General features: G+C 38.4%; 4 protein-coding genes across 5 annotated transcripts in view; 2 read left to right on the top strand and 2 right to left on the bottom strand.

The window, feature by feature from the left end:
* Positions 1-699: 699 nt before the first annotated feature.
* Positions 700-2,283, bottom strand: LOC133987325 (complement C1q-like protein 2). Its single transcript, XM_062426644.1, has 4 exons — positions 2,034-2,283; positions 1,880-1,951; positions 1,134-1,265; positions 700-1,044 (listed from the first exon to the last, which is right to left on the bottom strand). Exons 1-4 carry the CDS (start codon positions 2,281-2,283, stop codon positions 761-763), a joined length of 738 nt encoding a protein of 245 aa, XP_062282628.1. The 3' UTR covers positions 700-760.
* Positions 2,284-5,583: 3,300 nt separating this feature from the next.
* On the top strand, positions 5,584-9,963 carry tprg1l (tumor protein p63 regulated 1-like). The gene is made up of 6 exons (XM_062427454.1): positions 5,584-5,873; positions 6,113-6,204; positions 6,899-6,949; positions 7,063-7,188; positions 7,462-7,615; positions 8,268-9,963. The coding sequence occupies exons 1-6, from the start codon at positions 5,649-5,651 to the stop codon at positions 8,460-8,462; spliced, it is 843 nt and encodes a 280-aa protein (XP_062283438.1). The 5' UTR covers positions 5,584-5,648; the 3' UTR covers positions 8,463-9,963.
* A 530-nt stretch (positions 9,964-10,493) lies between these two features.
* Positions 10,494-27,161, bottom strand: wrap73 (WD repeat containing, antisense to TP73). Of its 2 annotated transcripts, XM_062426473.1 has the most exons (13): positions 27,031-27,161; positions 26,340-26,427; positions 25,977-26,129; positions 22,156-22,272; positions 14,497-14,569; positions 13,549-13,652; positions 12,978-13,064; positions 12,424-12,558; positions 12,176-12,253; positions 11,997-12,099; positions 11,745-11,870; positions 11,365-11,556; positions 10,494-10,911 (listed from the first exon to the last, which is right to left on the bottom strand). In XM_062426473.1, exons 2-13 carry the CDS (start codon positions 26,406-26,408, stop codon positions 10,799-10,801), a joined length of 1,350 nt encoding a protein of 449 aa, XP_062282457.1. In that variant the 5' UTR covers positions 26,409-26,427; positions 27,031-27,161; the 3' UTR covers positions 10,494-10,798. The 2 variants fall into 2 exon arrangements, with proteins under 2 accessions (XP_062282457.1, XP_062282458.1); XM_062426474.1 differs by lacking the exons at positions 22,156-22,272; positions 25,977-26,129; positions 26,340-26,427; positions 27,031-27,161 and adding an exon at positions 16,046-21,818.
* The window catches only part of tp73 (tumor protein p73), a 28,487-nt gene continuing 23,407 nt past the window's right edge, over positions 22,404-27,483 (top strand). The window contains exon 1 of the mRNA XM_062426471.1: positions 22,404-22,435. Within this exon, the coding sequence (XP_062282455.1) occupies positions 22,404-22,435 (32 nt within the window). The remainder of the gene's footprint in view (positions 22,436-27,483) is intronic.

Below are 27,483 nucleotides of genomic sequence, written 5' to 3'. Positions count from 1 at the left end.
TGTGCATATTAAATACTGTAATAAGATAAATATAATCTCATGAATGAGTAAAACACAGTCAGTTTTAATTACATTATACTTATTATACTCTCAATAAAAAATACAGTTTATGTTTAGGTGGTGGGTCTAACCTTTGTTCAAGCATAAATATACTTTTGACCAATCTTACAGTTCCTACTGCCAGCTATGATCATTTATAAATACAATAGTCCACAAATAGTACTGTAATGATATTTATTATTTTATTCAAATATAAGAGAATGCAATAATAAAAAATACACTTAAAATGTACAAACTATTGATGTTGTTATTGCATACTTAGATACAGGTAAAAAACAAAAGCACAATTATACACGATCAAAGGTACAGAGGGAATTTTCCTTTCACATCAACATGAGCATCTTCTATACAACAAAGTAAAACATGCTGTAAAGAAATCAGACAGTAAAGGTGAGATGGAGCAAAGAACAGAGGAATAACAGTAGTGTCACTGGTGTGATTCCAGCTGAAGATACACAATTATTTGTATTATTTCTTAACATGAAATAATGGATGTTTGATAAGTATCACAATGTTCACATGAATAACTGCACTTCCTTAATCAAACGAAAAAAATCTGGCTCATCACAGTCTATCATATATTTTGATGTACATCCAGAAATAGATGAACAATTCATGAATCTCTTCTCATTAAAACAGCTTCTATCTGCAAAGACTGGTACACTGCTACAGTGTGTAAAGGAAAAGGACTGTTTCTTTCTCACATGGTGAAAAGCAGATGACCACTGAAGGTGCTGTGGTGATTTCCATTGTCAAATATTCTTGTGTTTTGCCACTGACGCAAAAACACAACATCTCCAACCTCTAGAAGCAGTGTGGCGCCATTGGCAGAACTCCCATAACCGTTAGTTTGATGCTCATATACAATAAAAATATGTTCTCCATTCTTCACCAACACAGCACCTGAAGCATGTGAACTATGTCCATGTGCACCTATGTAGAACTCGAAGTGGTAGGCTCCTCTCACTGGTGCAATGAAAAACCCTGTGGGACATTTTTGTCATTTGATGTAAATGTAGAATCGACTTTTAAAAAAAGTCAAATTGATTGTTAAAATATGTGAATTCAAGTACCTGTGTTTGGGTTGTAGGCGTTTCCAATGTTTGAGACGACGCGTCTGAAGACCAGAGGAGTGTGTGTGTTAAATGGTCCGACTGTTCCTGAGCCGGAAGCCAACAGAGAGGCCGAAAAAGCCACCTGTTTGGCTGAGAGTGAGACAAACATACTTTTATAATGGAGGATGTTCCAGTAAGATGGTTAATAACTATGAATCCACTTCTATTAATATTTATAAAAACAAACCATTATTCTGTGTATTGTCTAATAATCACCATTATAGGTCAGGTTTTCAATCATCTAAGTATGATTACAATGAAAGTCTACATATAAATTAGTTCTGAGTCTTACCTTCTCCATCTCTCTTCAGAGTCTCCACCTGGTTTTCTGTGACATTTGTCCTGGCTTGAATGGTAATCAGTTCAGATTTATGTGCTGAAAAAAAGTATTTCAATATCACTGTTTCCATTAAGCTTTGATTTATCCACTGAAATCTGGATATTTTTGAACAAATCACCTTCCAGAAAAGTCCAGTTACACGTCATTTAAATCCTTTGTAAAGACATTTAGGAAAACTGGCTTTCAGTGACCTTATTGTTTCACATTTGTTATCTTTATGATTTGTTATATTGATCTTCATTGTTCAATATATGCACTATATTTCTAGTGCTATGATGACTTGACATCTGTTCCTGCAGGTTCAGTAATTTAAAATGTCTGAGTAATTTTAAGCAGGAATGATTAGTTATGATTGTTTCCACACCTTGTAGCTGTTGCTTTAAGTTGTCCACCTCAGTCTTCTGCACTTCCAGTTCTCTCAGTTTAGCTGTCTGTGCTAAAAAAGGAGAGAATGTATTAGACATATTTTGTGAAAACAATTTCTGTCTCATGCCTCACTACTCAACATACTACTGTACCTTCATTTTGTGTCTGTAGCTGCCTGATCTCCACCCTCTGTTCACCCAACAAGGTGCTCATCTCTCTCAGCACAGCATGAATGTCTTGTGGACAGGTCAATTGCTGATCAGAGGCATTTGCTGGTTCTCCTCCCCGGGATTCAGTCTGTTTTCCATGTGGAATAATTTCATTGTCAGGCTCTGCTTGAAGCTGAGCCGTGGAGAAAGAGCAGATCAGCAGCAGCAGTGGAATAAACATGGTCATCTCCATTCTGTGAATTTCAGTCTGTGCCGTTAAACTGTGTAGTTTCTGTGTTAATCCCAGCCTTAAATAGTGTTTTACCCTGGTCACTCATTACCAGATTTTCTTTGATCAAACTCACGTGCAGATAGATAGATAACACTTGGAGCATGTTATCTGGAAAACAACAATAAAAACATAACACACAACTGAAATAAGATGATTTATCAGTACCTTTAGTGGTTCATACATTCATGACATAGTCAGATAAATTAATTCTCATGTCATCATCAGAAAAATGTAAGTTTGTATACATTCAATACAAGTCATTAAAGGAATATTCAGCAAAAAATGATCATCTCTTCCTGCTCAAACATTACCAACATGGTCAGATATTGTGAAAGCTCTCAGGTTGTGAATTAACTGAGATGAGCACAGGCTTAATGAAAACACAATTAAAAAGGAGATGAGAGAGTATTTTTGTCCTTGCTTCCTCAATAAATCAATCATGTAATAAAGTCTGGCTTTTTGAAGAACAACAACATTGATATCACACCTTTCAGTTTTCCCCCACTGAAATGAAACTGGCTTCTCCCCAAACCATAAGACAAGTGTTAGGTCATAATGTGGGACTGTTGTGACTGTTGCAGCGCAGTAAAGCTGATCATGTATATTAGTCTGCGTTTTTTTAATGGAAATAAATGCATACATTCAAGAAAGTAACCATTATGATTGACCTTTGTTCTCTCTCATTACAGTGCAATTTTCCATATTTATTCTCTGATAAACAACTAAGAATTCTTAAATCTGAATATACAAGCATATCTTCAGATGCTGGGGGAAAGGAGGAAACACAAACACAAAAAATATGTAGAGAGCATGATGGATAAAAGCCCCCATCCTTGAAGTATTTTGGTTTAGTTTTATATGCGATTATATTAACCTAAATGAACTGAAATTGAAGCTGAGCCATGAAGAAAGAGCAGATCAGCAGCAGCAGTGGAATAAACAATCTCCATTCTGTGAATTGTAGTCTGTGCAAATAAATCTGTGACTGTCTCACTCATTACCAGATTTTCTTTGATCAAACTCATGTGCAAGTAGATAACACTTGGAGCATGTTATCTGTAAAACAACACTAAAAACACAACACACACATGAAACAAGATACATCATCTATCATAACCTTTAGTGGTTCAAACATTAATGACATTGTGAGATAAAGACACTTTCCTCAGATAAGAGGCTGAGATAAACCAAGGCTTACCAGAATCCCAAATTAAATGAGTTATAAAAAGTATGTTTCCTCAATAAATCAAGCATTATAGGGTTAGGGTTAGTTGGAATTTTGACAAGCAACAACACTAAAAACAAAATAACACAAATAGCAAAAAGAATAAAGTATAATTTAATAATACACTTTGGTCCAGAATAGCCAGGATGTGGAACTCTTTACCACTGAATATCCAAGAGAGTAGTACTTATACACATTTTAAATTAAGTTTTAAAAAGTATGTAGAAAGAACGAGTAGAAGGAAAAACAATACAGAATTATAATTCAAAAAATCAAACTATGACTACTGTATGTACTGTGTCACTACAATTTCAGTATTTCAAAAGTAAAACACAGTCAGTTTCAGTCACACATGGTTATAATAACTCACTGTGGGTAGAAAAGTGGAGGAGAAAACAACAATAGAAACACTACACTAACATAAATGATCCTGGCACGTGTACAGTCTATAGAAATGTAACACCTTATGCTTGAATAATCAGGTTACCAAACTTCAAAAAGTGTATTTTCATATACATTCCCAATGGTTTGTATGTCAAGGCAATCTCACTGTGTAAATTTAAGAGTTTATTATTTCATGACTTTTCATTTTGGATTATTCAAAAGTTTAAATCATTGCTCAAAATCACCTCATGACTGATAACACTGATGGATTATTATGTACATTCCATCATCACAGTAATTTAGATTTGTAAACATTGAATACACTTTATGTAAAACACGTCATGGAAGGAGTAGTGAGCAAAAAAATATCATTTGTATCTGCTCAAACATTAACAACATGGTCAGATATTGTGAAATCTCTCAGGTTGTGAATTGGCTGAGATAAGCAAAGACTTACCGAAAACACAATTAAAAGGGAGGGGAGAGAGTATCTCTGTGTTTGCTCCCTCAATAACTCAATCATGTAATAAAGTCTGGCTTTCTGAAGAACAACAACACTGATGTTTTTAAAAACAACAAACATGTACAGTACAAGTCAAAAGTTTGGACACACTTTCCCATTCACATCAAGGAGAAAGTGTGCCCAAACGTTTGACTGGTACTGTATACTAATTGAAATTAATGTGTCAATTCAAGAATGTATCCATTATGTTTACATTGTGCTGTCTAATTACAGTGCCAGAGTCCATGTTTAGTCTCTGATTAACAAATGAGAACATACAGGTATATTTTCAGATGCTGAACATTTTTATTTTTAAAAGGGAGCATTTTCCAATTTTCCCTGTTTTTCTGTCTACTAAATCATGGAATACCTCTTCAGCCTACTATTAATCAAAATCAGATAAAACAATACCAGAATCAAGGGTTAGAGTTGATTGAAATGATCACCTGTTGACATGTGATAATTGTGAGAAAGTGTACCAACTGGACATACAGTAGTTTTGTTTTTAAGGGTTATAAGTAAAAAAGTCACTCACTGCTGTGAGATCCTCCAGTTACTCTGCCTAACAAATGTAACGAATTTCAGCCATTTTGTAGGTTTCCTATGAGTGTCCTGCCCACATACTCTATACTATCTCCTTTTTCCTCAAGTGAAATAAAATACATAGGGGAGTCTTCGGTGGCATTATTTATGCACGAAATGACAATTATGACTGGATGGCAAACACACTATTATTGTATTAACTTCTTGTCTTGGTTGTAAAATGCAGTAGCCCCAAAATAATTCAATGGACTAATTTATTTGATTTTCAATTTCAATTGATTTTTAATCCACTGAAGTCAATAAAATACTCAGGCAAGCTGTGGATGTGGAATTGAATGAGGAAATCACATGGTAGCCTAATATCATGTTAATAGTGTGTGTTCTCAGTTTGACAGTCAATTTACGATTTATGGATGTAGTCATCATAGTGCTGATAAATCTGAAAAACGGGCTCATCCACTCTAAACACCTGTTTCTTTAATTAGCGGTTAAAACATAATGTCCCTTTAAGAGGAAGGAAAATAGAGAGGGGGGAAGTGAAGCAAGAAGGGACTACTTCCTCATAGCCTTCACAATCAAAACATTATTGGTGCGCAATGGGTGAGTCTGCATCCTTTAAAGGACACATTCTGATTTAACACCTGAAGCTCCTCGACCAGCGTTTGCTGCACCATGCTCCAGCTGAACGACACGGTGGAGCCGGAGAGTCCGGCTGCGGTTATCCACCCTGCAGAAACCGAGGAGGGGGTTGAGGTTGCCTTCACGCCGCCGGAGGCCGAGCGAAGTCTCGGTCGCGCTGCCTCCGTGGCCTGCTGTCCCCCGCTACAAACGCTGACGCCTTTTAATGTGCACAACCCTACAATGCAAGCCAAAGTGAAGGACTACTTCGTGTTCAGAGTAAGTTGATGCACTAGAATGAATAATTAGCAGCTTAATCGGCATTAATCAGCATCGAGGCGGGATTGTTTTCAGTTAGTGTATATCTGTGTCTCTTCAAAATAACCCCCTGCGTGCACACACACCACTTTTAACAGTGCATTGCAACGCATTACAGTGTGTTAACAAAGCTACAGCAGTACACCCATTGAAAAGATGATGCTGATGATTGACGGCTGTGTGTGTGATGCTGATCTCAGCCAGGTACCATCGAGCAGGCAGTGAGCGACATCCGGACTGTGGCACTCCCCTCTGAGGATGGAGAGGTGCACAGCGTCTGGCTGCTGGCTGAGTGAGTATCGCAGCGGGGACCGACGTAGAGCAACTGCAAAGTTCACTGTAAAAACAAATGCATATGCACCTCTGTGAATAATGCATTAATGAATCAAGAAAAAAATGAATCAAAAGAATAATTCATCTTTAATGATTGGTAAAGTAAAGCATGTTGAACATGATCAGCTTGTCGAATATGAGTATTGAAAGCTAATCTCTGTTTCATATCAATGGAAGTCCTAGTATAGTTTGGGGTTTTAAGACTGTTGGTCAGATAAAACAGTTCATTTCAAGATGTCAGCCTGGACTCTGGGGACATAAGCTGGACATTTTTCACTATTTTCTGACATTTTTCAAATGGATACATTCAGGGCACATGCATTAGCACCAGCTATCAGCCAAATGCTGGTAAAATATGCACTCACCAGGTAAGCTATTGAGTCGCTGGTTAAATTTGAACATTAACTGGCCATTTCGCTGGTGGACAAAAAAGTTAATTTTACACTGGTTTACTTGCAAACCTACACTTTTTTATTATTATAAGATTCACTCTTATGTCACATGATAATAAATGGACGGAGAAGAGAATAATACATTGTAATATTGAGCCAAACTATTTCTTTGACACCACTCCTTTGCTCAGTTTCAAATTGTGCTTTATAATGATTAAACATTCAGTGGAATAATGTCAATTTTGTGTGTGACTTCTACAGAGTTGACCACTGGAACAATGAGAGGGAGAGACTTGTGCTTATCACAGACAGGTAAGTCGGAAAGTATGTTTGATTACCTCACATATGTGAGGAAATACACATCATCAGGTATGAAATTTGACATTGTCCGTTAATACAATTTGACATTTTGGTTGTGTGTGCAGGTCCCTGCTGGTGTGCAAGTACGACTTCATCAACCTGTTGTGTCAGCAGGTCATCAGAATCTCTCTCAATGCTGTAGACACCATCTCAGTGGGCGAGTTTGAGTTCCCACCAAAATCCCTAAACAAGTACGCCAAAACAATTTAGTCTGACAACAGCACATTAGTATTAATTGCTATTGTTGAAATATTGAAGCTAAGATTAGGTTATAAAACCTAATAAAATCCTTTCAAACAGATTTATATAGCATTTATGTAAACGTTTTACATGATGACAGGAAAATGAGAGTTTTATAAGACAGAAAGGGAAGATACATATTACATAATAAAGAAAGAAAGACTCAAGCAGTGAGCTGTTCCTTAAAAGTCACATGTCTCTTACACCATTATGTTTTCTTACAGGAGAGAGGGCTATGGCATTCGTGTCCAGTGGGACAAACGTCCTCGAGCCTCGTTCTTTAACCGCTGGAACCCTTGGTCTACAGATATGCCCTATGCCACCTTCACAGAGCATACAATGGCCCGTGCTGATGAGAAGGTGGCCTCTCTGTGCCAGGTATAATCTCTCTAACTATATAAAGGCAGAACATTTATTTTATTAGTAATTTATCTAATGGACTGGTGTTAAAACATAATAGGATTTAAAGTTTTACATGTAAAGGGTCATTGACTTTTTTTTTGTGTTGGCCCGGTTTTTTCACAAGACAAACAATGGTGACTGCTGGTGCAATTTATGCACAACAGACCGAGCAGCAACAGTTCAACTGACAACAATAGGCCGATTGGTGCCTCAAAGACAAAATTCATCCCTTAAGAGAAAGGCAGTTGTTCATGTAATTTAAAACAGTGTAGTCACGACTTTGTGTATAAGCAACTACTTTCTAAGATATTTGGTTATTTCAAATTGGCAAGGCAACAACAGCACCTGGGGCAAATGTCTGCAGTATAACATTTTCTTATACATAGCTGTTATCATTGCTGCATAAAATAAGTGGAGCTAATTTGGCTGTAAAATCTCAATCATATCCATTATTCCACACTTCAGAGCAGCTTCAGGAAATGTTTCTTTCATTCTAGACGTTTATTAATCACATAAATCATATGCTATGAAAAGAAAACACATCACTGGTTCTGTAGTTGTGGTTGATGACTGAAAGATTTTTGGGGGCTGTTTTGGTTTCTTACTCTGATTTTCTTACTCTGCTAAGTTGGACAACTTCCAGACCCAGCTGGTGCAGGCAGTGAAGAAAGCCCATAAGGAGCATCCCATCCCCGGTCGAGCTAACGGTGTCCTGATCCTAGAGAGACCCCTGCTGATTGAGACTTATCTGGGCATCATGTCCTTCATCAACAATGAGGCTAAGTTGGGCTATTCCATGACCCGTGGCAAGATCGGTTTCTAAAACAGACAGCGTTTCCAAATTTAACTCATATGTGTGTGTTACACTGTGCTCTCTGAGGGAAGCATTTTCCCCACAACAGTCTACTGCGCAACCAGTCTGTGTGTGTAAGTTGAGCCCATGAGATGTCCACAACTCTTTAAGTTGGTGTCACAGACATGTGGTCAGCCTTCTGTAGGGAGATGATGCGCAGCGCTGCATGGACTGTCTATTCATTTGTTTTTAGCACCCCCTGTCTGTGTCCTTCAAAGAGCTGCTCCCAGATCTGTCATACCTGCACAGGCCTTCAGGAGTGCACATCCATGTGACAGTACTTCAATTTATCACTTCTCTGTACTCATACTAGATTGAGAGTTGTGCAGTCTCACACTTCTTGTTTGACAACTGACTGTCAAAATTAATGTGAACTGTAAGTTTTCAGTAGAGGAATGTTAACATCAGGGTCAGTGTTTCATGCTCAAAGATGTGCTTTGTTTGGACTTTTTTCTAAAAAAAAAAGCAAAAAAAGGCTGCCCAGAGGTTGAGAACATGCAGTAAAACCATGTCATCAGCCAGGAGTATGTTCCATGTTTGCTACATTAATAAGATTTGAAATGAAGGATTGCTTTATTCAGATCGCACGGCTATAGGGTAGCTTCTTGAAATGGAATAGCAGCATCTGGTTAACGGTCATGTCACATGATAATTGTAATAAATGTTACTTAAAAGGAAGTTGTTCCATGATCTGCACTAATGTTGTCAAAAGCCCTGGGCTAAGCTGTGTGGAAAATAAGAGCTGGTCACTTTTCAGCGTCCACAAAACTTTTTCAGTGGAAATGATGAATTACATGTTGTGACCTTCCGCTCTTGTCGGCCAATGTTGTGCTCTCCATGCTTCCATTTGCCTAAATTATGTCACTGCTTAGAGTAGGGAGCTGCTGTACCATTTGGAGCACTGTTTTAGCTACTGAAACTAAAATGTTCTCGTATGTTACAGATGTTTTATGCAACAGGAACTTTCTGTCATTTTAGGCATATATTTGCACTCTGCTGCATTACACCGCTGTAATGGATGGGTTACAAAATCAAATACATTCAGGCAAGGCTTTGCATCAGTTCGTTAACCACATACTGTGTATACCTTGTGATTTGTATTACAGTCATTTTTTCCTTAATTGCACCCTATACCACATCATTGTGCTACCAAAGTCAACATGCCATATCTTCACATGCAACAATGCCGATGAACAATTGTGTCTGTCCTTTTCTGGTGTTAACTTGTGCATGGCCCTGCATGTTGAGCTTGCATGACAGATGTTTTTAAAGGAGTGTTCTAATTGGATTTGTAAATACTGATGTTTTATTTATCTGCTGTTATTTTGATGCAGTTAATTCATGAATGCCTCTAGAAATTAAATATTTAATTGCCAGTTCTGAAGTATTTTACTTAAGGATTTTAAAAGAGATTGTGTTACAAACATGTGAAGGCTTACCTTTTGTTCTAGCTACTTGTAGCACACAGTCGAGCCACAATGGAGAATAATAAATGCTTTCATGTTCTTGTCAGGGTCTCAGTTCTGGCTGTTTTTAAGAAGTGCTTTTATATTGTGTTTGTTCTGTCAAGGACTGCAACAGAGTGAACATGTCACACTTCAAATGTCTGCACAATTCAAGCTTTTATAAATTCGACAGCATTCAGATGATGATGCCTTAGGCCAAGTAACACAGTCATAATATATTTCGCACTGCCTGTTTGTTGTTTAGATTTTTACTGGCCTTTCAGTTTGGTGCTTGAAGGTAGCAGCTATTGAATTATACCATTAATGACGCAGTATTACCAGATAAAAGATAATAAGTAATGCTTTAAAAATACATTCCAATGATCAGATTCATGATCACAAATACTAAAGCTTTGTGAAGAGATTGTGTTACATTTGTAACTGCATTTCAGGATTTTTCAAATTCTGAAATAAGGTAACATCTTAGATTTTTGTTCGATAAACTGAAAGATTTAGATGCATAAATTGTGAACACATTATTCATGACAAAAAATTTATTCAAAAATAATTACACAATTTCATGGGAACACATATACAAAATACTTAAACAAAAAATAAACTCAATGCTATAAAACTTTATAAAATCATCTCACAGTGCTTGGAACTAGTGCTTCAGTTTGCATTCAAGGATGCAAGCATGTCATGTCAGGTTTTCAACAACATCCCACTAACCTGCATTGGGGGCATTTAATAGTCAGCATCTACAGTTCAACATCTTCATCCCCACCATAACACATTCCTGGCCAAGTGTTTATGGCAGAATAAGTCTGAAATGTTATCCAGTTATTGTTTTTGTGTGATTTACTTGTCCTCCTGATCAGTGTCCATGTAGCACAAACACAGCTGATCCTTTCCAAGCAAGATAAGAGAGTCTCCACTGCAGTGCCAGCTTAGTGATTGGACCTGGAAACCACCTACCAGGAGAGAGAGAGAGAACTGATAAAAAACATACATGCACACAAAATGGGGGCTAAATCAAAATGCAGGACAGCAAGAGAGACATATATGTATATAAAAATATGTATTTTGGCTGTAGCTCCTCTACAATTAGGCACACTCAGTTTTGATAAATGTCAGGATTCTCTCAGTCTGAAAGTTACCAAATTTAAAACAAAGCTCAGTAAAAAGGCCTTTGAAGGTTTTGCTCAACTTAGATATAACAAACAGCAGTAAATATCTAAATGTTCAATTTGTGCTTTTGCTTTCATTGCCTTGTGTACACGGGGACAGCCAACTGATCTCCCTGTGTAAGGAAAAACTGGGGATGGTCAACCTTCCCCTTGCACAGGCAGGAATAAAATGAAGACCAAAACAAACTGGTATCTATTTAATGTGATAATGGAGTCGTGTTTTCAAGCTACTGTTACCTTCAGTGGGGACTTGGACAGAAACGCAGCCTGCCGAGGACCAGAGATAGAGTTTACTGTTGCCTGTACACAGTGCCAGCCGGGGGCGTCGGGGGTCCCACTGAAAGCAACGCACGGCCGATATCTGCTCAAGCACAGCCTCCAGGCTCATATTCTGCATGTCCCACACCCAGACAGCACTGGCCATGTTGTCTATGGTCAGGGAGACACAGTTACTCATTCACAACCGCTCTCAGCCTTAACAGCCCAAAAAGTATTGTAGCAAAAATAAGTAAACACAAAAGCTCATCAGAGGAAGCCCACTACCACTCCATGTTGTGACGATTGTACAGTTCACTTGTATTCGACATGAAGGTTCAACTGAATAACGGAGGTCTTACCATTTTTGGTTGCTAGGTAGCGACTATCTGAGCTGAATGCCAGAGTAGAGACACCGATCTTGGGGTTGGCACGGTCTGGGTCTGGTTTGACCACAGGTATTTGGACCGGGAATGGGCAGATCTCGTCTGGATTAGGAAACAATAACAAAAGAGGGCTGGTGATTAGACAAAGCTGGTATTTGACCTCAGTAGTTTTAATCAAATAGAGGTTTGAGATTTTTCTTCTTCAAATGATGGCAAAAGCTGACATACATCTGCTCTGGGTGTTGAACAGGGTGGTGCCAATTGTGATGTTGTGTAGCGACAAGTCATCACTACCAACAGTTGTCCTGCTCTCCACTTCCTTGTACACAACCTAGAAAGACAACAAACAGTAAATAACTGAAGTGCAATTCTTTGTGACATAATTATGACAGCTGGAAAATACTCACAGCTTTTGTGTTGTTGATGGTTGCCGGGTGCTCAAACTGTGTGATTTTCTTCCATGTGATGTGATTGAGGATGCGCACCTGACATGAGGGTAATAACGTTTTTAATGATCTACTTTGCACCAATATTGAAAATGTACTAATCATAGACCAGACGTTATAGTGATTACTTCAAATCTGTGTTAGTTGTGTCGAGCTATTAATGTGATTTCTCTCTCATCAGCCATCATTAAGTAAGAGTTTGTCCGTACTTTTTCATCGTAGCTGCCAATAGCCAGGAACTGGCTGCTGGGGCTCCAGGTCACAGACTTTACACCCAGAGACCACTCATAGGCACTGTAAGTCGACAGCAAGCGACCATCCAAAGAATACAGCAACACCTTGTACTGCAGAGAGGACACACAAACACAAAAAGCAATAAAAACATCTACACATTTACTTTGTTTGTGCCTCCACTAGGCCTGGTCAGTTAGATGCCTCACACATAATTTCATTTTTTGGATGACATCACATTGCTTTAGAGCAAAGGTTGAGCACTCTGCATTGGCAACCTCACTATGTCAGTGGATTGGCCTCATTCAAATGAACGACAGCGGCCAAACTGTTTTTTCACACAGGACTAAAGTCAGCCTGAATGCAGCTTTAGTGTTTACAGTTCTGTTACAATTATTGTAACAGAACTGGACCCCTTAAGGGTTCTTCTACCTCGGAGTATTCAACTCTCGTCCTGCTAACAATGGAATCAGGATGCTTAATCTATCCTTTTCCCTTATTCAATCTCGAGCCTGTAAAGCAAATGACTCACCTCCAGACAGCTGTCCCACACTGCCAACACGCAACCATTGGGAGACCACTCTAAACCTGCCAGATCCTGTGTCTCAGTCTCAAAATGCTGTGAAAGAGTTAAATTAAATTAACTTATGCTGCACATTTACAAAAAAAATACAAAATTCTTCCTAAAACCCTGAACAATCAATTAAGGCAAAAAAAAATCACCAAGGGTAGAGAAAAGAAATAACAAAAATCAATCATCACTGATGTCATCAAGACTGACAAAAAGTTTTTTTTTAGTGTCCATATATCTATGAAGGCATCTCCTGCACGACATATCAAATGATGAAAGTTACTCTCCATCTTGGTCAATGACAATTTTTAAGAATGACAGTTTGGAGGCACTGAAGCTGTTGCACCATGTTGTAAATCATTCTGACATGCAAATCATGTCTGAGATGTTTGCCTAACGTCAGCCACTGAAACTGTATAAACTTTTGTTCACTTAAATTTAGGTTTTACAGCGTAAGCCAACTTGTAAATGTATAAATATGTCCTCTGATAATAGTCATGAAACTGAAGCAAAATTCTGATGTCCTACTTACCCTGAGTAAATGCCAGTCATCGCACACAAATACACTGATATAGTCTTTACAATCACGGCGTTCAGCCAAGGCCATATAGGAGCCATCTCTGCTGAAATCTACACCTGTGGGTGAAAGATGACAGGGGAAAGCTATATTTTTATTGGCAATGCTCACAAGTATAATAAAGACCTTACAATGACACTGTGACAGCTGATCTATCTAGCTGCAAGTTATTTATACTGAAAAATATCTATATAATAAAAAACACATTATACATTTGTCAAAGCTACAAAGTTACGTTAACATTTCCAGAATCAGGAAATGCACTAGTCAGGTTTAATACTTTGATTATACAAGCTGTATGCAAGATTTTAATGTTCAGTTTTCAACCACTTGAACTATGACTCCTGAAGGGAGGTTTAATCAGAGCAGCAGCAAGCAATAAATAAATACAACACAATAAAAATATTTTCAATATATATATTTTTAATCAATATATTATTGTGTTTAGGTAATTATCCAATAAATGAATATCCAACCTCAATGCTTCTGTGTCTTTCATCAGATATAATGATTTGACATTTTGGCACCATCAAGTTGGTGGTACTTAACTATCATGGCCATATTATTTATATGATGGCTCTGAGGATGCACAGGTCGCAGAAGGGCACAGAAGTGCATTTGAAAAATGGGGAGAGTCATAGACAATCATTTTTCCCCAAGTTGCTGACAGGCCAGTTATGAAGAGCACGCCCCATTTACTGAAGAGGGGCACAGCTGTCAGCAGAGAGCACCATAGTTTGGCCACATACCCAGGGTCGCGCCACAAGGTAAAGAACAGCATGTGATTCACGGGGCACGCTGCAGCACTCAGACCGCTGGCCCTGTCCTCAGGTACTCCTGGTAATACAAATAAACTGATAAGCCACAAGCAAATAAATAAAACAAGATTATTCTCATACTCACCCTTCTGACATGTTTTGGGATACTTGATGTAAGACACAGCTTTGGTGCACAGGGACCAGACGGTGACTCTCAGCTGTCAAGACATCAGAGAAAAGAGGAGGGGGGAAAAAACTGTGGATCATCTCCAAGTGAAAGCAGAAGGGGCAGATAAGACATCTTAACTTGGAGAAGAAATACTGGAATTTTCAATACCAGTATCTATTTTTAAGAATTGTATATTTGTTATATATATATATATATTTATATACATATATTGTAGCCATCCATTATTCAACAGACATGTGAACAAACACCTTGATATGGGCCCTTTGAATGTGGTTCTTAAATCATTTGTGACAATGTAAAAAATAAACTTTTCAGTGCTCTCCGTTATACTCCTTCAAATGTATGAGAAATAAACTCTTAATTCTCTGACATTGTATGGATTTTTCTCCGAAACAGACCCAGTTTCTTGCAATGTCTTTTCAAAGTCCAGATGCTTAGGAAGATATGGTGATTCTGGGCTACGATAACAAACACTGGGTTAGAGTCAATTCATGATTATTCCGGTTGGCGAGTTTATTTCTGGCAAATTTGTCAGAAATAAAACACTGACCCTCCAGGTCAGTGTTTTGTTTTTTTTTGTTTTTTTACATATATGGCCCTAATACATCCGTCGTAACCATGTGTTAACAAAAATCATTGTACAGATGTCCTTAGGCATTTTACATATGTTAAGGCACACACACAAAACAATAAATCTCACACAACCACTATGTAAAAGGAATATCTTGGTTTGGGGATCCGGGTTTAGGACAACTGCATGACTATTTGACCACACAAGCTTCTCTACAACCATGAGAAAGTGAAGTCTATATGAGAGTTATTCCACTACTTGTCTTCTGTAAGAAGATCTGTGATCTAATGAATGTTGCGTATGGTGACTGGGTGTCAACAGCGACCTATTAATAAGAGCCAATCCGCCAGGCCACAAGCCTAATGAGGCCTTTAAGTGCTCCTCTACACCCAAAGACTTGTCCATCAGCCGGGCAAATCCAGACTATATGCCAGGCTAGTATGGTCCATCATGCCCATTAACAGCTGTGGACAGAGTACCTTCTGTCTTTGAAGAGGTTTATGATAAATCCCTGTGAGGGATATGAGACCCTCACATGGAATGCATCCATCATTAAATGAATGGCCCAATAGGGCCCTGAGTGTTGTCCATCAGTACACCTCCACAGGGAATGAGTGCATATGTTTAAGGGTTGCAATCAGTCACTGGCAGGGATCGATTATACAGATTAAATTAGGAGTTGGGCACATATTAAATTAACGGATCCAAAACAACATCTCGACACATAGCAGGAAAACCGGACTGGTCCATTTAGCAGCCAAGATGTGTAATCTTAGACATGTCTCCACATGTGTGACATATTAACAGCAAGTTGTGTGTATTCCCATAAATGAGAAGCAGCGCCAAAGAATAACTATCTAGCCACAAGTCGACATAACACAGAGACCACATGTGTTAATACTCAGTTTTGACGGCATTCACACAAATACCCACCAGTCTCACATCAGCAAGATTGATGCCAAACGTAGGTGGCTCTGAGCCAACAATGCAGCATATTTTGACCCAAGGACCAGAATGAAGTGTGGCATCTTGCCCTTCAAGAAACAAGGAACACATAACAGTGACTTAGTGTCTTTGTGACACTATTACAGATCTGTGGTCTGTACTACTGTGCAGCTGCCTGAGTGTTGAGCTGTTCAGACTCTGTTGCTGCATTCACTGCCAACAATAACTGGCCACAAGTGACAGCACACAAATACATTACATTTTGTGACCATACTAAATGTTACTAATTGATGATATTTACATATACATACAGTGTACCATCAGCATTCATTTTCTGCAGGCCATTGTGTTCAACATAGTTCAATAGTTGAAAGCTGCTTTTCTGATAGTGCACAACAAGATTTCTGCAGCTTCTTGTATGTTTCACTCCTCTTTTAAACACAACAGTGACAAACAATCCAATTAGCATGGGCATGCAAGTCCAACACTGCACTGCACAAGCATGGCACCCATACTTCATTTTAAAGCCTACAGTGAGCCAACACAATATGGGTGCATGGAGCCCTGTCTGATCATGCTTTGCATGTTAAGGCTGTGAAAATGTTGAACTAAACTGGTTATGTACGCTAGCCAAGAAGACAAAAAATATAAGAAGCCAACTCAAAACAGATGACAAAATACATGTTAAACAAAAAAAATAATTATGAAGCTTGATTGAGGACAACTGAATGGCACTGAACAGTGTTTCACTTTGTACTGAAACTCTGTTCTCCTCAATCGAGCTTCAATAAATGTTCCTGTGTAAGACACAGCAGTCTCCTGCCAAGTTCTTCACTTTGGGTTAACCAGCTCTCAGCTATTTTTTTTTTAACATAAGCCACCATGTTATCTTCAACACCAAGGTCTGCACAAACAGTGGCACTGTACCATTACTGTATCACCACCACTTCACCTACAAATGAGACTGCTGCATTATTTGCACAATTTTAGCTAGTAACAAGAAAACATCTTACTATTTTGAAATGATAATAAACACAGCCAGAAATTATGGACAGAACCCTGAACGCACTCATGTGAAAATTATTAATAACAAAAATAAATTATACTATATTAAAAAAAATCTGTAAAAATGTAAGCTTATCCTTTAGGGTATTATAGCATTTTGCATTTGAGAATGTGCAGGGCTAAAACTATTGAACAAGCTTTCATCATGGTGTTCAGACAGACATTTGAACTGGGCCAACGTCTGTCACCTCACTGGGCTGAAGTGTCGAGCCTCCTGTTTGGTCAAGACATCCAGCTGTGTAGACCCTGTAATAACACCTCACTGCACGCTTCCTGGACATCCCCTCAGACACGGTGCCATGGCAACCAATATCAACACTGCTCAAACACAAACACACTTACACTTCTTAGATGCCTTGAACCCACGGCATAGGGGATGCAGGGAGATCAAGACCCGAAAGGCAGTGTAACTTTAAACTGAGTGGAGGAAGGGTAGCATGAGGAAAATAGGTGGGACATGCTTTTCCATGTGGGGTGGCAAGGAATAAGATCCTTAGTTTCTAAAGCTACACTTTAGATTAAGTATCTTCTCCAAAGGTGAGCAGCAGCTTGGGGATGGGGGCAAGAGACTTAAGGATGGTGTGAAAAGGCAAAACTCCACTACGGCAGCTGCTGTTTATCCAGCAGAGATGGAAAAAATCATTTCTGTGTTGGGGTTAGCATCAATTGCAACTCTTGATCAGTACTGGCTCTAATTACAGACAAATACATCATTGTATTTTAGTATTGTTTTGATCACTGTATGCACATGGATTTTTCATTAGGAGATATTTCCTAGTTTCTTCCCACTGTTTCATAAACGAGGTAGTTGTAAAGAGTGTGTGTGTGTGTGTGTGTGTGTGTGTGTGTGTGGGGGGGGGGGGGCTGTTGTGATATCCTTAGAGACTGTAAATAAAAGCTATACAAATAAACTTCACTTGACATGTTATGACAAGACAACTTCTTAAGACACTGCCAAATGAGATAAGTGTGGCCAATTTCTACCAGCACATCCATTTAATATCTATTAGCAAGTACTCACAACAAGATTCATTCTCATTCCCAACAGGCTAGCCATTGGCAACATGATAAATAAGATCAGTTGCAGATTACTGACAGCAACCTGGAATAAAACTTATCAGCCATTTTTGTTGTGCGCCTAGGCGATTGCTAGAGAATGGGTGAGTGTGTTTGATGCCATATAGGCCTATCTGTCAGCAGAGGATTAGACTGTACGCATTCCATACAGGAAGCCATCTCAAACTAATATAGGCCTATTTCTCCTGTTACAGACTCATGATTCTACCAAGGAACTGGAGCCTTCCGCACCCACACATAGGTATGGGTGAGCTATTGTCCCATGTTTTAGTGTGGCAGCTGCTTACGCTTGCAGTTTAGTCCAGAAGCATTGCTGCCAACAATGCTACATGTTAGCAAGGCTCCAGGAGTTCTGGCCAAGAATGCTATTGCTAATCCGATGCCAGCAATGTAAAAACCATTAGAGACGTCAAGCTCAATGATGTCCTTGGCTGGAGTTTTTCCACGCTCAGTTTATCACCCCTCAGCTGGTAAACGTGGATTAACATGGATGTGTGAGTGGCATTTTGTGAGGTTCTAAGATAAAGGACTGGAATTCAAAGAGGGGATGACTTGCGTGAAGTCTCACAATCCAGGCTGGGTTTCAGCAATGTGACTTTCTATGAAATCTGTGACATGGCACCGCCCTGCATCTGAAAACAGCTGGGGGGGGGTTTGTTTTGTTTTGTTTGTCTTCTTTCGCAGACAACAAAGAAAGTTTTAAATCAAAGCCTTTACATTTCTAGCTGGAGTAGCAGTACTCACCTGTAGTCTGTCTACATCTGTCATAAACCTCTATTAGCACTAGAGACTGACACCTTAAGTCACTCTCCCACTATCATAATTTCAGTCGTGAGCTAGTAATTTGTGGACATGAAAATCAGAAAGACCTGAAGATGTTATGTTTGCAACTGAAACACACCAGCTACACAAAGACAGACAGCCAGTCAGACAGACACACACATACACAGCTAGCTAAGCAGATTTACTGACACATAGACAGACAGATAAACACACACACACATAGAGGCACGATCCACACCACAGGCAGCTGTCCCTAAACAAGTTAATATAGCAGGCTGTTTATGAGTGGGGCTGAAATTCAAGCCTGACACGAACACCAGTCTGGCACAGCCTTAATGAAATCTTGGGTTGGGGTGAAGGTAAGTTCAGTGGGCCCCTTGGCAAGATGGTAGCAAGTGCCTAATTTGCCTCTGTTAAATTTGTTTTCGCAACCTCAACTATACAAAGATTCTCAGTGACACTAATCACTACTTAAACTTCCTGCTCATATTTAACCAAGTGATACCTCTATGGGGCAGTAAGTAACAGCTGTTTTTTTTGTTTAAAAAAAAAAAAAACCTGGGTGTGAGGATATTGTGATGTGGTGAACTACCATGAGAAGCTTGTTATCGTTAAACCGTTAAAAAATACCCATGAAGTTGTTGTTTTTTCTCAGAAACAACCATGACAAAGACAAATGAGGAATAATTTGTGCCCAACATTATGGTATAACCTAATCCTCCCTAACCTGATTTCCTGGTGGCTCAACACTTTCTGACCAGACATACTGATTTGGGGAGACTTGTTTGAGCAGAATTTAATAGCTGTTCCCAGTGTGACTTAAAGATCACAGAGTATCATTATCTGATCTTCCAGTGACAACATCAGTTTCTCTGCTATAAAAAATACCAGAGAACAGTGAAAAATGTCCATCATCACAATTTCCTTAAGCTTAAAGTGTTCAAACGTCCTGCTTTGTCCAACCAACACTCCAACAGAGTTCAACAACTTGACTCCATAAAGGATATTCACTTGACTATGACATAAGTCAGAGAAAAACAAGAAATACTCACTATTGAGGAACTAAGAAATGTCTCTTCTTTACAAGAAAAAAACTGACTCATTATCAAAATAGTTGAAAATGATTTTTCCTTCTCAGCCAAACATCATGAAAGTAAACAAATTACATTAAGCACCTTAAAGAAAAATAATGGATGTTCACAAGGATTCATTTACTTTTGATATTGATTATTTGAACTACTACTTCATGTGCTGATCCATAAAATGATTGCAACTCACACTGACAGTCTAAATCCGATGATATACTGTTCTATGCAGATGCCATATCTCTATCAGGGAAGGAGTCTCCATTCAATCCTATTCCTTTTTTCTTTTTTGGAAGATGTAGACAGACACAAAGCAGACATGCCACAGACGCTTGCACTCCATGCACCCTTCTCCAGACCAGACACAGTTGTGTTGGCCACAACACCTGTCAAGTGATTCCTGGAGTCAGGTTCAGCATGACAGACAGGGCCCACCACAGTGCCCCCGTCATATTCCACATGGCCCAAGGGTAGCAGCTATATCTTCTCTCTCCCTACAACACATGTTTACTGAGAAGTGAATATAAAACAGGAGTCGGAAGGCACAGCATGGAACGGAAATGCATCTTTAAAAGTCTGGGTGTCTCTCTACAGACCTATATAAGCAACACTCAACATCTCATCACTGTCTTCCTTCATTGTCCATAAACCTATTTTGGGCAAGCGCACAAACTACCAGTGAAGAGTGATCCATAAAGTAATTAACTGAATTCTTTCTGGGACCTTTGCTATGTCAGAGGTTCTGTATCATGGTATGAAATCATTTCTACTAGTCACACACCCACTACATAGGGATGTCCCATTATACTATGTAAATACTGAAGAAAACAATCTAAATGCCACAGACAGTACTGCCAAACTCTGGTGATCACCAAGGTTTGATTCTGGGCCCTTCTCTGTTCTCTGCAATATTTCCATTCATGCCTATGCCAATATACTGGCACATATTAGCTCATCACAGATTCATTGTGTACATTAAAGACTTCCAGTACAAACATACAGTATGTTAGCAATAATCTAGAAATAGTTGCTCTATAATTCAATTACATAATTTGTCCCCCAGAGAGCACTGACAAGATCAGTTTCAAACTATAAAATGTAACACTCAGTACATATCTTGGACACAATTGTTAAAAAAACAAAAACAAATTGAAGGGATCTTTATTAAAAATGTTTAGTTGTGTGGTGTTGTGTTGTGTGTTTCAGTAAAACTTAATTTATCAATATTAGACTTTTTAAAAACTCTCAAATATAATCATCAGCCTAATAAATCCAGTGACAGTTGAACTACAATACATTCATTGATTAATTGAAATGCTACCAAACCAACTCAGGTTAAGCTGGTTCAGGTTCCTGAAAATGTCTGTTTAAAAAAAACACATTAAATTATGCAATCCTATTTCCTTAATGGAAAACATCTGAAAAATAAGCTGTTCTTTGAAAATAGGACCCGAGGTTTTCCATTCATATTTCACTACACTGAGAATGCTGTAGTTTTGAATAAATGTAAGAGAGATATTTTCTTCAGTAGCATTTAATTAATTGAACAAATCTGCCAAAGACGATTAATTCAATCACTATGCAAAACATACTTTCTAAACTCCTCCTACGTTTTGTGTTTGGATTGGTTTCTTTAAATTAATTGTTTGGGGGGTTTTTTATGTCTGGGTTAATGTTTTTTTCGTTCATTGTTGTTCAAGTTTACTATTGTCATATTTTTATGAGCAGCAGACCATCATTGGCAGGACTTGCTGCCAATAAGAAAATACCAGACCTACATCAGAAGAACACATACACATTGCACCCATGTCTAGAGGTACTTGAGACCCATGTATGACAGGACGCTAACAGGAGGGGAGCAATAAAATCAGGCTCAATACATGCAGCAGTCAGTGGTATTGGGGGGGGGGGGGGGGGGGGGGGGGGGGGGGGTTGTAGGGGTGTTCAAGGAAGGCTCTGGTGTCTGGCTATTTTCAGGTCCCCCTTCCTTGTGGGCCAGCAACAGTTGAAACCAGACAAGCCAATGCATAAGCACACTTGTGTGCACATGAATTCATGCACACATGCACACACTGACTTCACACTTACATGGAACTCACTGGTGTTGAGAATGTGACGTCCATCCGGACTCCAGCGCGAGGAGACTAGTCCAATTGAACCCTCATCAATCTTACAGTGCCAGTCCGGCTGTTCGAGAGACCACACCTGAAGAGAAAGCCAGAGAGAAGAGGGAGAGTGACAGAAGGACAGCCATCATTGATGACATCCCTAACACACATCCAGTATCTTCTTCAACTTCATTTCACAGAGCAAGCACCACTTGAGCAACAGAAACCATGAAGGACTGGCGCTGGATACCCTTTCAGAGGTAAGCTACTTGTTCTCCAATGCACATGAAGCTGGCGGCGTTGTCACTCGTGTGCAGCACTTGTTTTCACCACTCGAATACTCTGACAAAACAAAAATAACCGCAAGTTCTATTTGTTGATTGGGCACAGGATTAATTACATGAATTCAAAAGCAATATCAATATCTTTCATTAACGGAGATTTTTTATATTTTTGAGCATTCCAAAGTAAAAAATACCTGATGTAGATGAGTAAAAAAATTACAAGAGAATTATACAGTCAGGTTCAAGAGTCAGTAAATTAAATCTTTTTGTATTTAGGACACAAACATGTATAAATAAGGATAAAAATGTTAAAACTTAAAAGCTTAAAGATTCTTTTTGTTCTGTTAAATGGTGAATTTAATTTTATGGTGGCAGTCATGTGTGGTCTACATGTTCAGTCAAAAAAAATGCTGAAACACTGCTTAACAATGTAACCAACAGTATGTACAATGAAGTACCCTGTGAGATTCATTCAAACGGAGGAGACAAAACCAAATTTATCTGCAGTACTGTTCAAGAAAATTAGTTGGTTTACAGAAGAGCACAAAATGACAGTTAAACTAAATGTGATGTATAGCAGGGTAAGTTTGAAGTAACTTAGCTAACTAACTCACCCATCTCAAAACACAACCAGTGTACATACAAAATGTTGTTTTGAAGAGAAAATGTTATTTTCGTATTTGATTTACTGTTAAATGATTTCTTTATTTTGCCAACACAGAATATGGTGAATTGACATTGTGAATAATTTGTCTTTTTGTTGTATAGTTCAATCAATTCTGAGCAAATAAAATCTGGAAAGCATTTTATCTTATTTTTCGCTACTTCAAGAAGGCCTTGTCTGTCAGACAAAACTCAAGCTTGAAAAAAGTTTGATATTTAGCCACAAAAAAAGTCAACACACAGCAGTGTTGATGGAACTTATTAAAGATCCCCCTCCAAACATGTTTTAAGACATAAAATTCTCCACTTTGACTAATGATGTAACTTTCGGTCCCAAATCAGGAGAAGGAACAACCACACTAAAGTGCTGAACTACAGAGACTGTAACACACAGTCCTATTAGCCAATCTTTGATTTACCAATTAAACTATGTTGCTAAAAATTCTTAAATTTAAGGATTATTTTTCTCCCAGAATAAAAAATCCAGGATCTGAATATAAAAACATTTTTCATTTCAAAGAATCCAGCTGCTGTACAATAGTACAGCAGCAATACTTTACAGAAAACACCATTCTCAGTGTATGTGCACTGGAGACTTCAAGTGGCCACCTTACACTTTTAGAAATCCCCTTTTCGACCAAAAGGTTCCAGGAATGATGAAACTAGAGGTGTTAATCTCGATACCTTAAAGTCCCTTTTGAGCATTCATGTTTACATTTCCTCCGCATCTGAAGAACCATGTAGATTATGCAAATGACACCCACAGCGGATTTAAAGACAACAGCACTGTTTGAAATGTTGTTTCCAGCAAGAGGAAAAAACATAACTGTCATGAGTTTTTCTGGAAATAGTGTTTCATATTTCTCCTCTCACTTTGTTCTCTCTACTGCTGTTTCCTCTTCTCATTCCCTCTCTAATTTGTTCTTTTTTCAAAGTTTAAATAACTACAAAGCATAAAAAACCTAAAACGTACGGAATTCTATTCTCTGCCATTTTATTATCTTGCATGTATGCCTAGGAAAATGCACATAGTACAACCCAGTCGATAAATGATGACTATTATCTCTATCTATTGTCAAATTTTGAGTTAAGTGAGTAGGCAATAGAAATCCAGTGTTTTGTATTTTGATTTTTAAATCCATTAAATGTGAAAAATAACATCAAATTTAATGACTGTCTCAGGCCACTGTGCAAAACATTTTCTGTCATTTATAATGACAATTAAGTAATCATATCACCACTAACATTGCTAATCTAGCAAAGTTAGTACAGCAGCAGTAAAATGAAGCAAACCCTTTACAATTACCTACGTTTATGTATACATTTGAGATGAAATACGGTCTGATCTTCATTTAAGTTACAATTATGAACAAATACATCTATTTTACCTAATAACACACAAATCATTATATTGTTGTTGTCCATACTGAATACATCATTAAAACATTCATTGTAGGGATGAAAAAGTGTGTGAACCCATGGGCTAACGACACTGGACACAGGAGTGAGCAAATTTGAAGTCTAATCAATTAAACGAGATTAGAGGTGTGGATTAGAGAGATACTTTGACTCATAAAAACCCCTCACTATTTTTGAGTTTGCTATTCACAATAAGCATCTGCTAATGTGAACCATGGCTTCCAAAAAAGCATCTCAGAAGACTTAACTATCAAGAACTGTTGATTTGCATAAAGGTGGAACAGGTTACATAATAATCTCTAGGTGTTTAGCCATTCATCAGTCGACAATTCGAAAAATCGTCTATAAATGGAGAAGATTTAGTACTGTGGCTAGTCTGGGTACCCAGCTAAGATGACTCCAAAGGCACAATACAGAATGCTCAGTGAAGTAAAAAAGAAACTCACTAACAGGAATCATTGGAGCTGGTTGACATCTCTGTTCATGAGTCTACCACCATTCACAAAACATTGGGCAGGCGTGGTTATGACAGGACACCACAGAGGAAGCCACTGATCTCCAAAAAAAACAACCATTACTGGATGCCTGAAGTTTGCCAAAGAGCACCTCATCACTCCACAACGCTACTGGGAAAATGTTTTATGGACTGACAAAACTGAGGCTGAATTGTTTGGGAAGAACATGCATCACTACGTATGGCAAAAAAGGACACTGCTTTCCAACATAAAAACATTATCCCAATGGTGAAGTGGAGGCGGCATCATGATTTTGAGCTGCTTTGCTGTCTCTAGACCTGGACAGCTTGCCATCATCACAAGGCGAAAGTTTACTAAGGTATCTTACAGGATAATGGGTGGTTAATGGATGTCTGTCCACCAGTTCAAGCTCGGCAGAAACTGCGTGACAACCCTAAACACTGAAGTAAATGTACTACAGAATGGCTTCAAACAAAGAATATCAGCCTTTTGGACTGGCCCAGTCAGAGCCCAGACCCTAACCCAATACAGATGCTGTGGAATGACCTCAGGAGAGCTGTTCACACCAGACATCCTAAGAGTATGGCTGAGCTCAAGCAATCCTGAAAAGATAAATGGTCCAGAATTCAGAATTCTTCTTTAACATTGTGCAAGTCTGAACCAGGGCTACCAGAAGTGATTAGTGGAGATTATTGCTGCCAAAAAAGGTTATTCCAGCTATTAAATGTAAGGCTGCACTTACTTTTTCCACCAGCACTGTTAATGATTTATGGGTGTGTTTAATAAAAGACACAAAAGATTATAATGGGTTGTGTGTTATTACCATAAACACATTGTTTGTCTATGCTTGTGACTTAGATGAAGGTCAGATCATATTTTATTAATGCAGAAAACCATGTTATTCTAAATGGTTCACTTACTTTTTTACACCACATTACTGTCTGCTTTTCATAACCTACCTGTACCAAGCCTCTCTTATACATAGCACATAAGATAAAGAGAGAATCAGAAGACCACTCCATGTGGGATATCTGGTCCAGGCAGGTGTAGAGCTGCAGGATTTGCAGGGTGCCCACATCCCGTACCACCAGCCTGTACTGCACACAGGTAGCCTGTACAGCCAAAGAGATACATTAGAAAAAGGCCTCTTATCTACTTTACTTGTAGCCAGTGCAACTACTAACTGTAACAACAAGATTTAAATTATGACTTACTAATAATGAATTTAGTTAAAAGCATTACTTGTACAAAATTTACAAAACTACAAATTAAAATTAAACAGATACATTATGTATTTATTTATTTTTTTAAATCATACTTACTAAATATTTCCCATCTGGGGAAACTTTACAAAGTTGGTTGGATTGTTTGAAGACCTCTGAGAAATTCATCTTATGATCACAACTGTTCCTACACAAAGACAATTTTAAGTTATCGTGGCAATTTAAAGAAAAGCCCAACTGAGTTTTAACTGCATTATAGGTGCACTCTTGACTGACAGCCTACTGGTCTCAACCACTGTAGTTTCCAAATATTAACACATGATGGCGCCACACGTCCAATAAATAAATATGCTTCTCACAAACACATATATAACATATACACACACACACACACACACACACACACATCTCATGCCAATGAGAGTCGTGACATGGGGAAAGTACGTAGAGTTACCTAAGTAAAGGTGGATTTAATCAGGTTCAGAACAACCTCTACAGAAAGAGCTAACGTTACAGGTAGCAAACAGGTTATTAGCCTAGCTAGAGTTAGCTGACTCAATTAAAATAAGTCGCCAATGTAAAATAAAGTGACACAAGGATGCCCATTTCCTTTGTATCTTCTTGCTATCAATATATTTTTATGACTCTAGTCAGTATGTAGCAAGAAGCAAACACTATGTTAACAGTTAAGTTAGCTGTTCAACGCTAGGATAACGTTATCATGCTGCTAGTAACTTAGGATGTTAGTTAGCTGACCTTCGCTATCTTCACAATCCACAGTCTGACTTACCTCTAACGTAATATTGTGACGCTTTTGTCGATTAGCTGATACACGTTAGGAGTTCAGAGAAGTTGTTTTCTTCGCATGATTGTCCTCAAGGTACGGGATGTTGATACGAGTTAACTGTTGCTAGTTTGTTTGTATGAGCGGATGACAACAGAACGGCGCTGTCCAATCATCATCTGGCGGCAGCCTTTTGCCTTCTGGGAAATGTAGTTCATCATTATGATTGTTTTTTTTTTTCTCTTTATGAACGTGTGTCTGTGTATGCCAAATTCATATTGGTCAGGCTATATGTATAAGCAACATGAGTTTTTCCTCTATTACAGGATAATCAGCCTGGAATTTTTCATGTGCTATGGAACATTTTTATTTAGGAGATAAGGGCCTATTTGTTCATATAGTCTAAACCATATTCCCAAAAGTACCTATCATCCTTAACTCCTCCTTAGTCTATGGGAC

Source organism: Scomber scombrus, chromosome 10 (assembly GCF_963691925.1).
Source record: "Scomber scombrus chromosome 10, fScoSco1.1, whole genome shotgun sequence".
In the NCBI taxonomy this organism is placed as follows: Eukaryota; Metazoa; Chordata; class Actinopteri; order Scombriformes; family Scombridae; genus Scomber; species Scomber scombrus.
The sequence above is the reverse complement of the archived record's forward strand: the minus strand, read 5'-3'. Positions and strand labels throughout refer to the sequence as shown.

What these genes read in the sequence shown, in the direction of transcription:
- wrap73 (XM_062426473.1), bottom strand. Translation starts at nt 26,408, where the DNA reads ATGAATTTCTCAGAGGTCTTCAAACAATCCAACCAACTTTGTAAAGTT. An exon ending in TCAACACCAGTGAGTTCCAT is followed by an intron (nt 14,570 to 22,155) that starts GTAAGTGTGAAG and finishes ATGTCTTGACAG; the next exon opens with CTGAGAGTCACCGTCTGGTC. An exon ending in TGTGGGACAGCTGTCTGGAG is followed by an intron (nt 12,559 to 12,977) that starts GTGAGTCATTTG and finishes TCCTCTCTGCAG; the next exon opens with TACAAGGTGTTGCTGTATTC.
- tprg1l (XM_062427454.1), top strand. Translation starts at nt 5,649, where the DNA reads ATGCTCCAGCTGAACGACACGGTGGAGCCGGAGAGTCCGGCTGCGGTT. An exon ending in AGGACTACTTCGTGTTCAGA is followed by an intron (nt 5,874 to 6,112) that starts GTAAGTTGATGC and finishes TGCTGATCTCAG; the next exon opens with CCAGGTACCATCGAGCAGGC. An exon ending in CCACCAAAATCCCTAAACAA is followed by an intron (nt 7,189 to 7,461) that starts GTACGCCAAAAC and finishes GTTTTCTTACAG; the next exon opens with GAGAGAGGGCTATGGCATTC.
- LOC133987325 (XM_062426644.1), bottom strand. Translation starts at nt 2,283, where the DNA reads ATGGAGATGACCATGTTTATTCCACTGCTGCTGCTGATCTGCTCTTTC. An exon ending in GCTACAGACACAAAATGAAG is followed by an intron (nt 1,952 to 2,033) that starts GTACAGTAGTAT and finishes CTCCTTTTTTAG; the next exon opens with CACAGACAGCTAAACTGAGA. An exon ending in CGCCTACAACCCAAACACAG is followed by an intron (nt 1,045 to 1,133) that starts GTACTTGAATTC and finishes AATGTCCCACAG; the next exon opens with GGTTTTTCATTGCACCAGTG.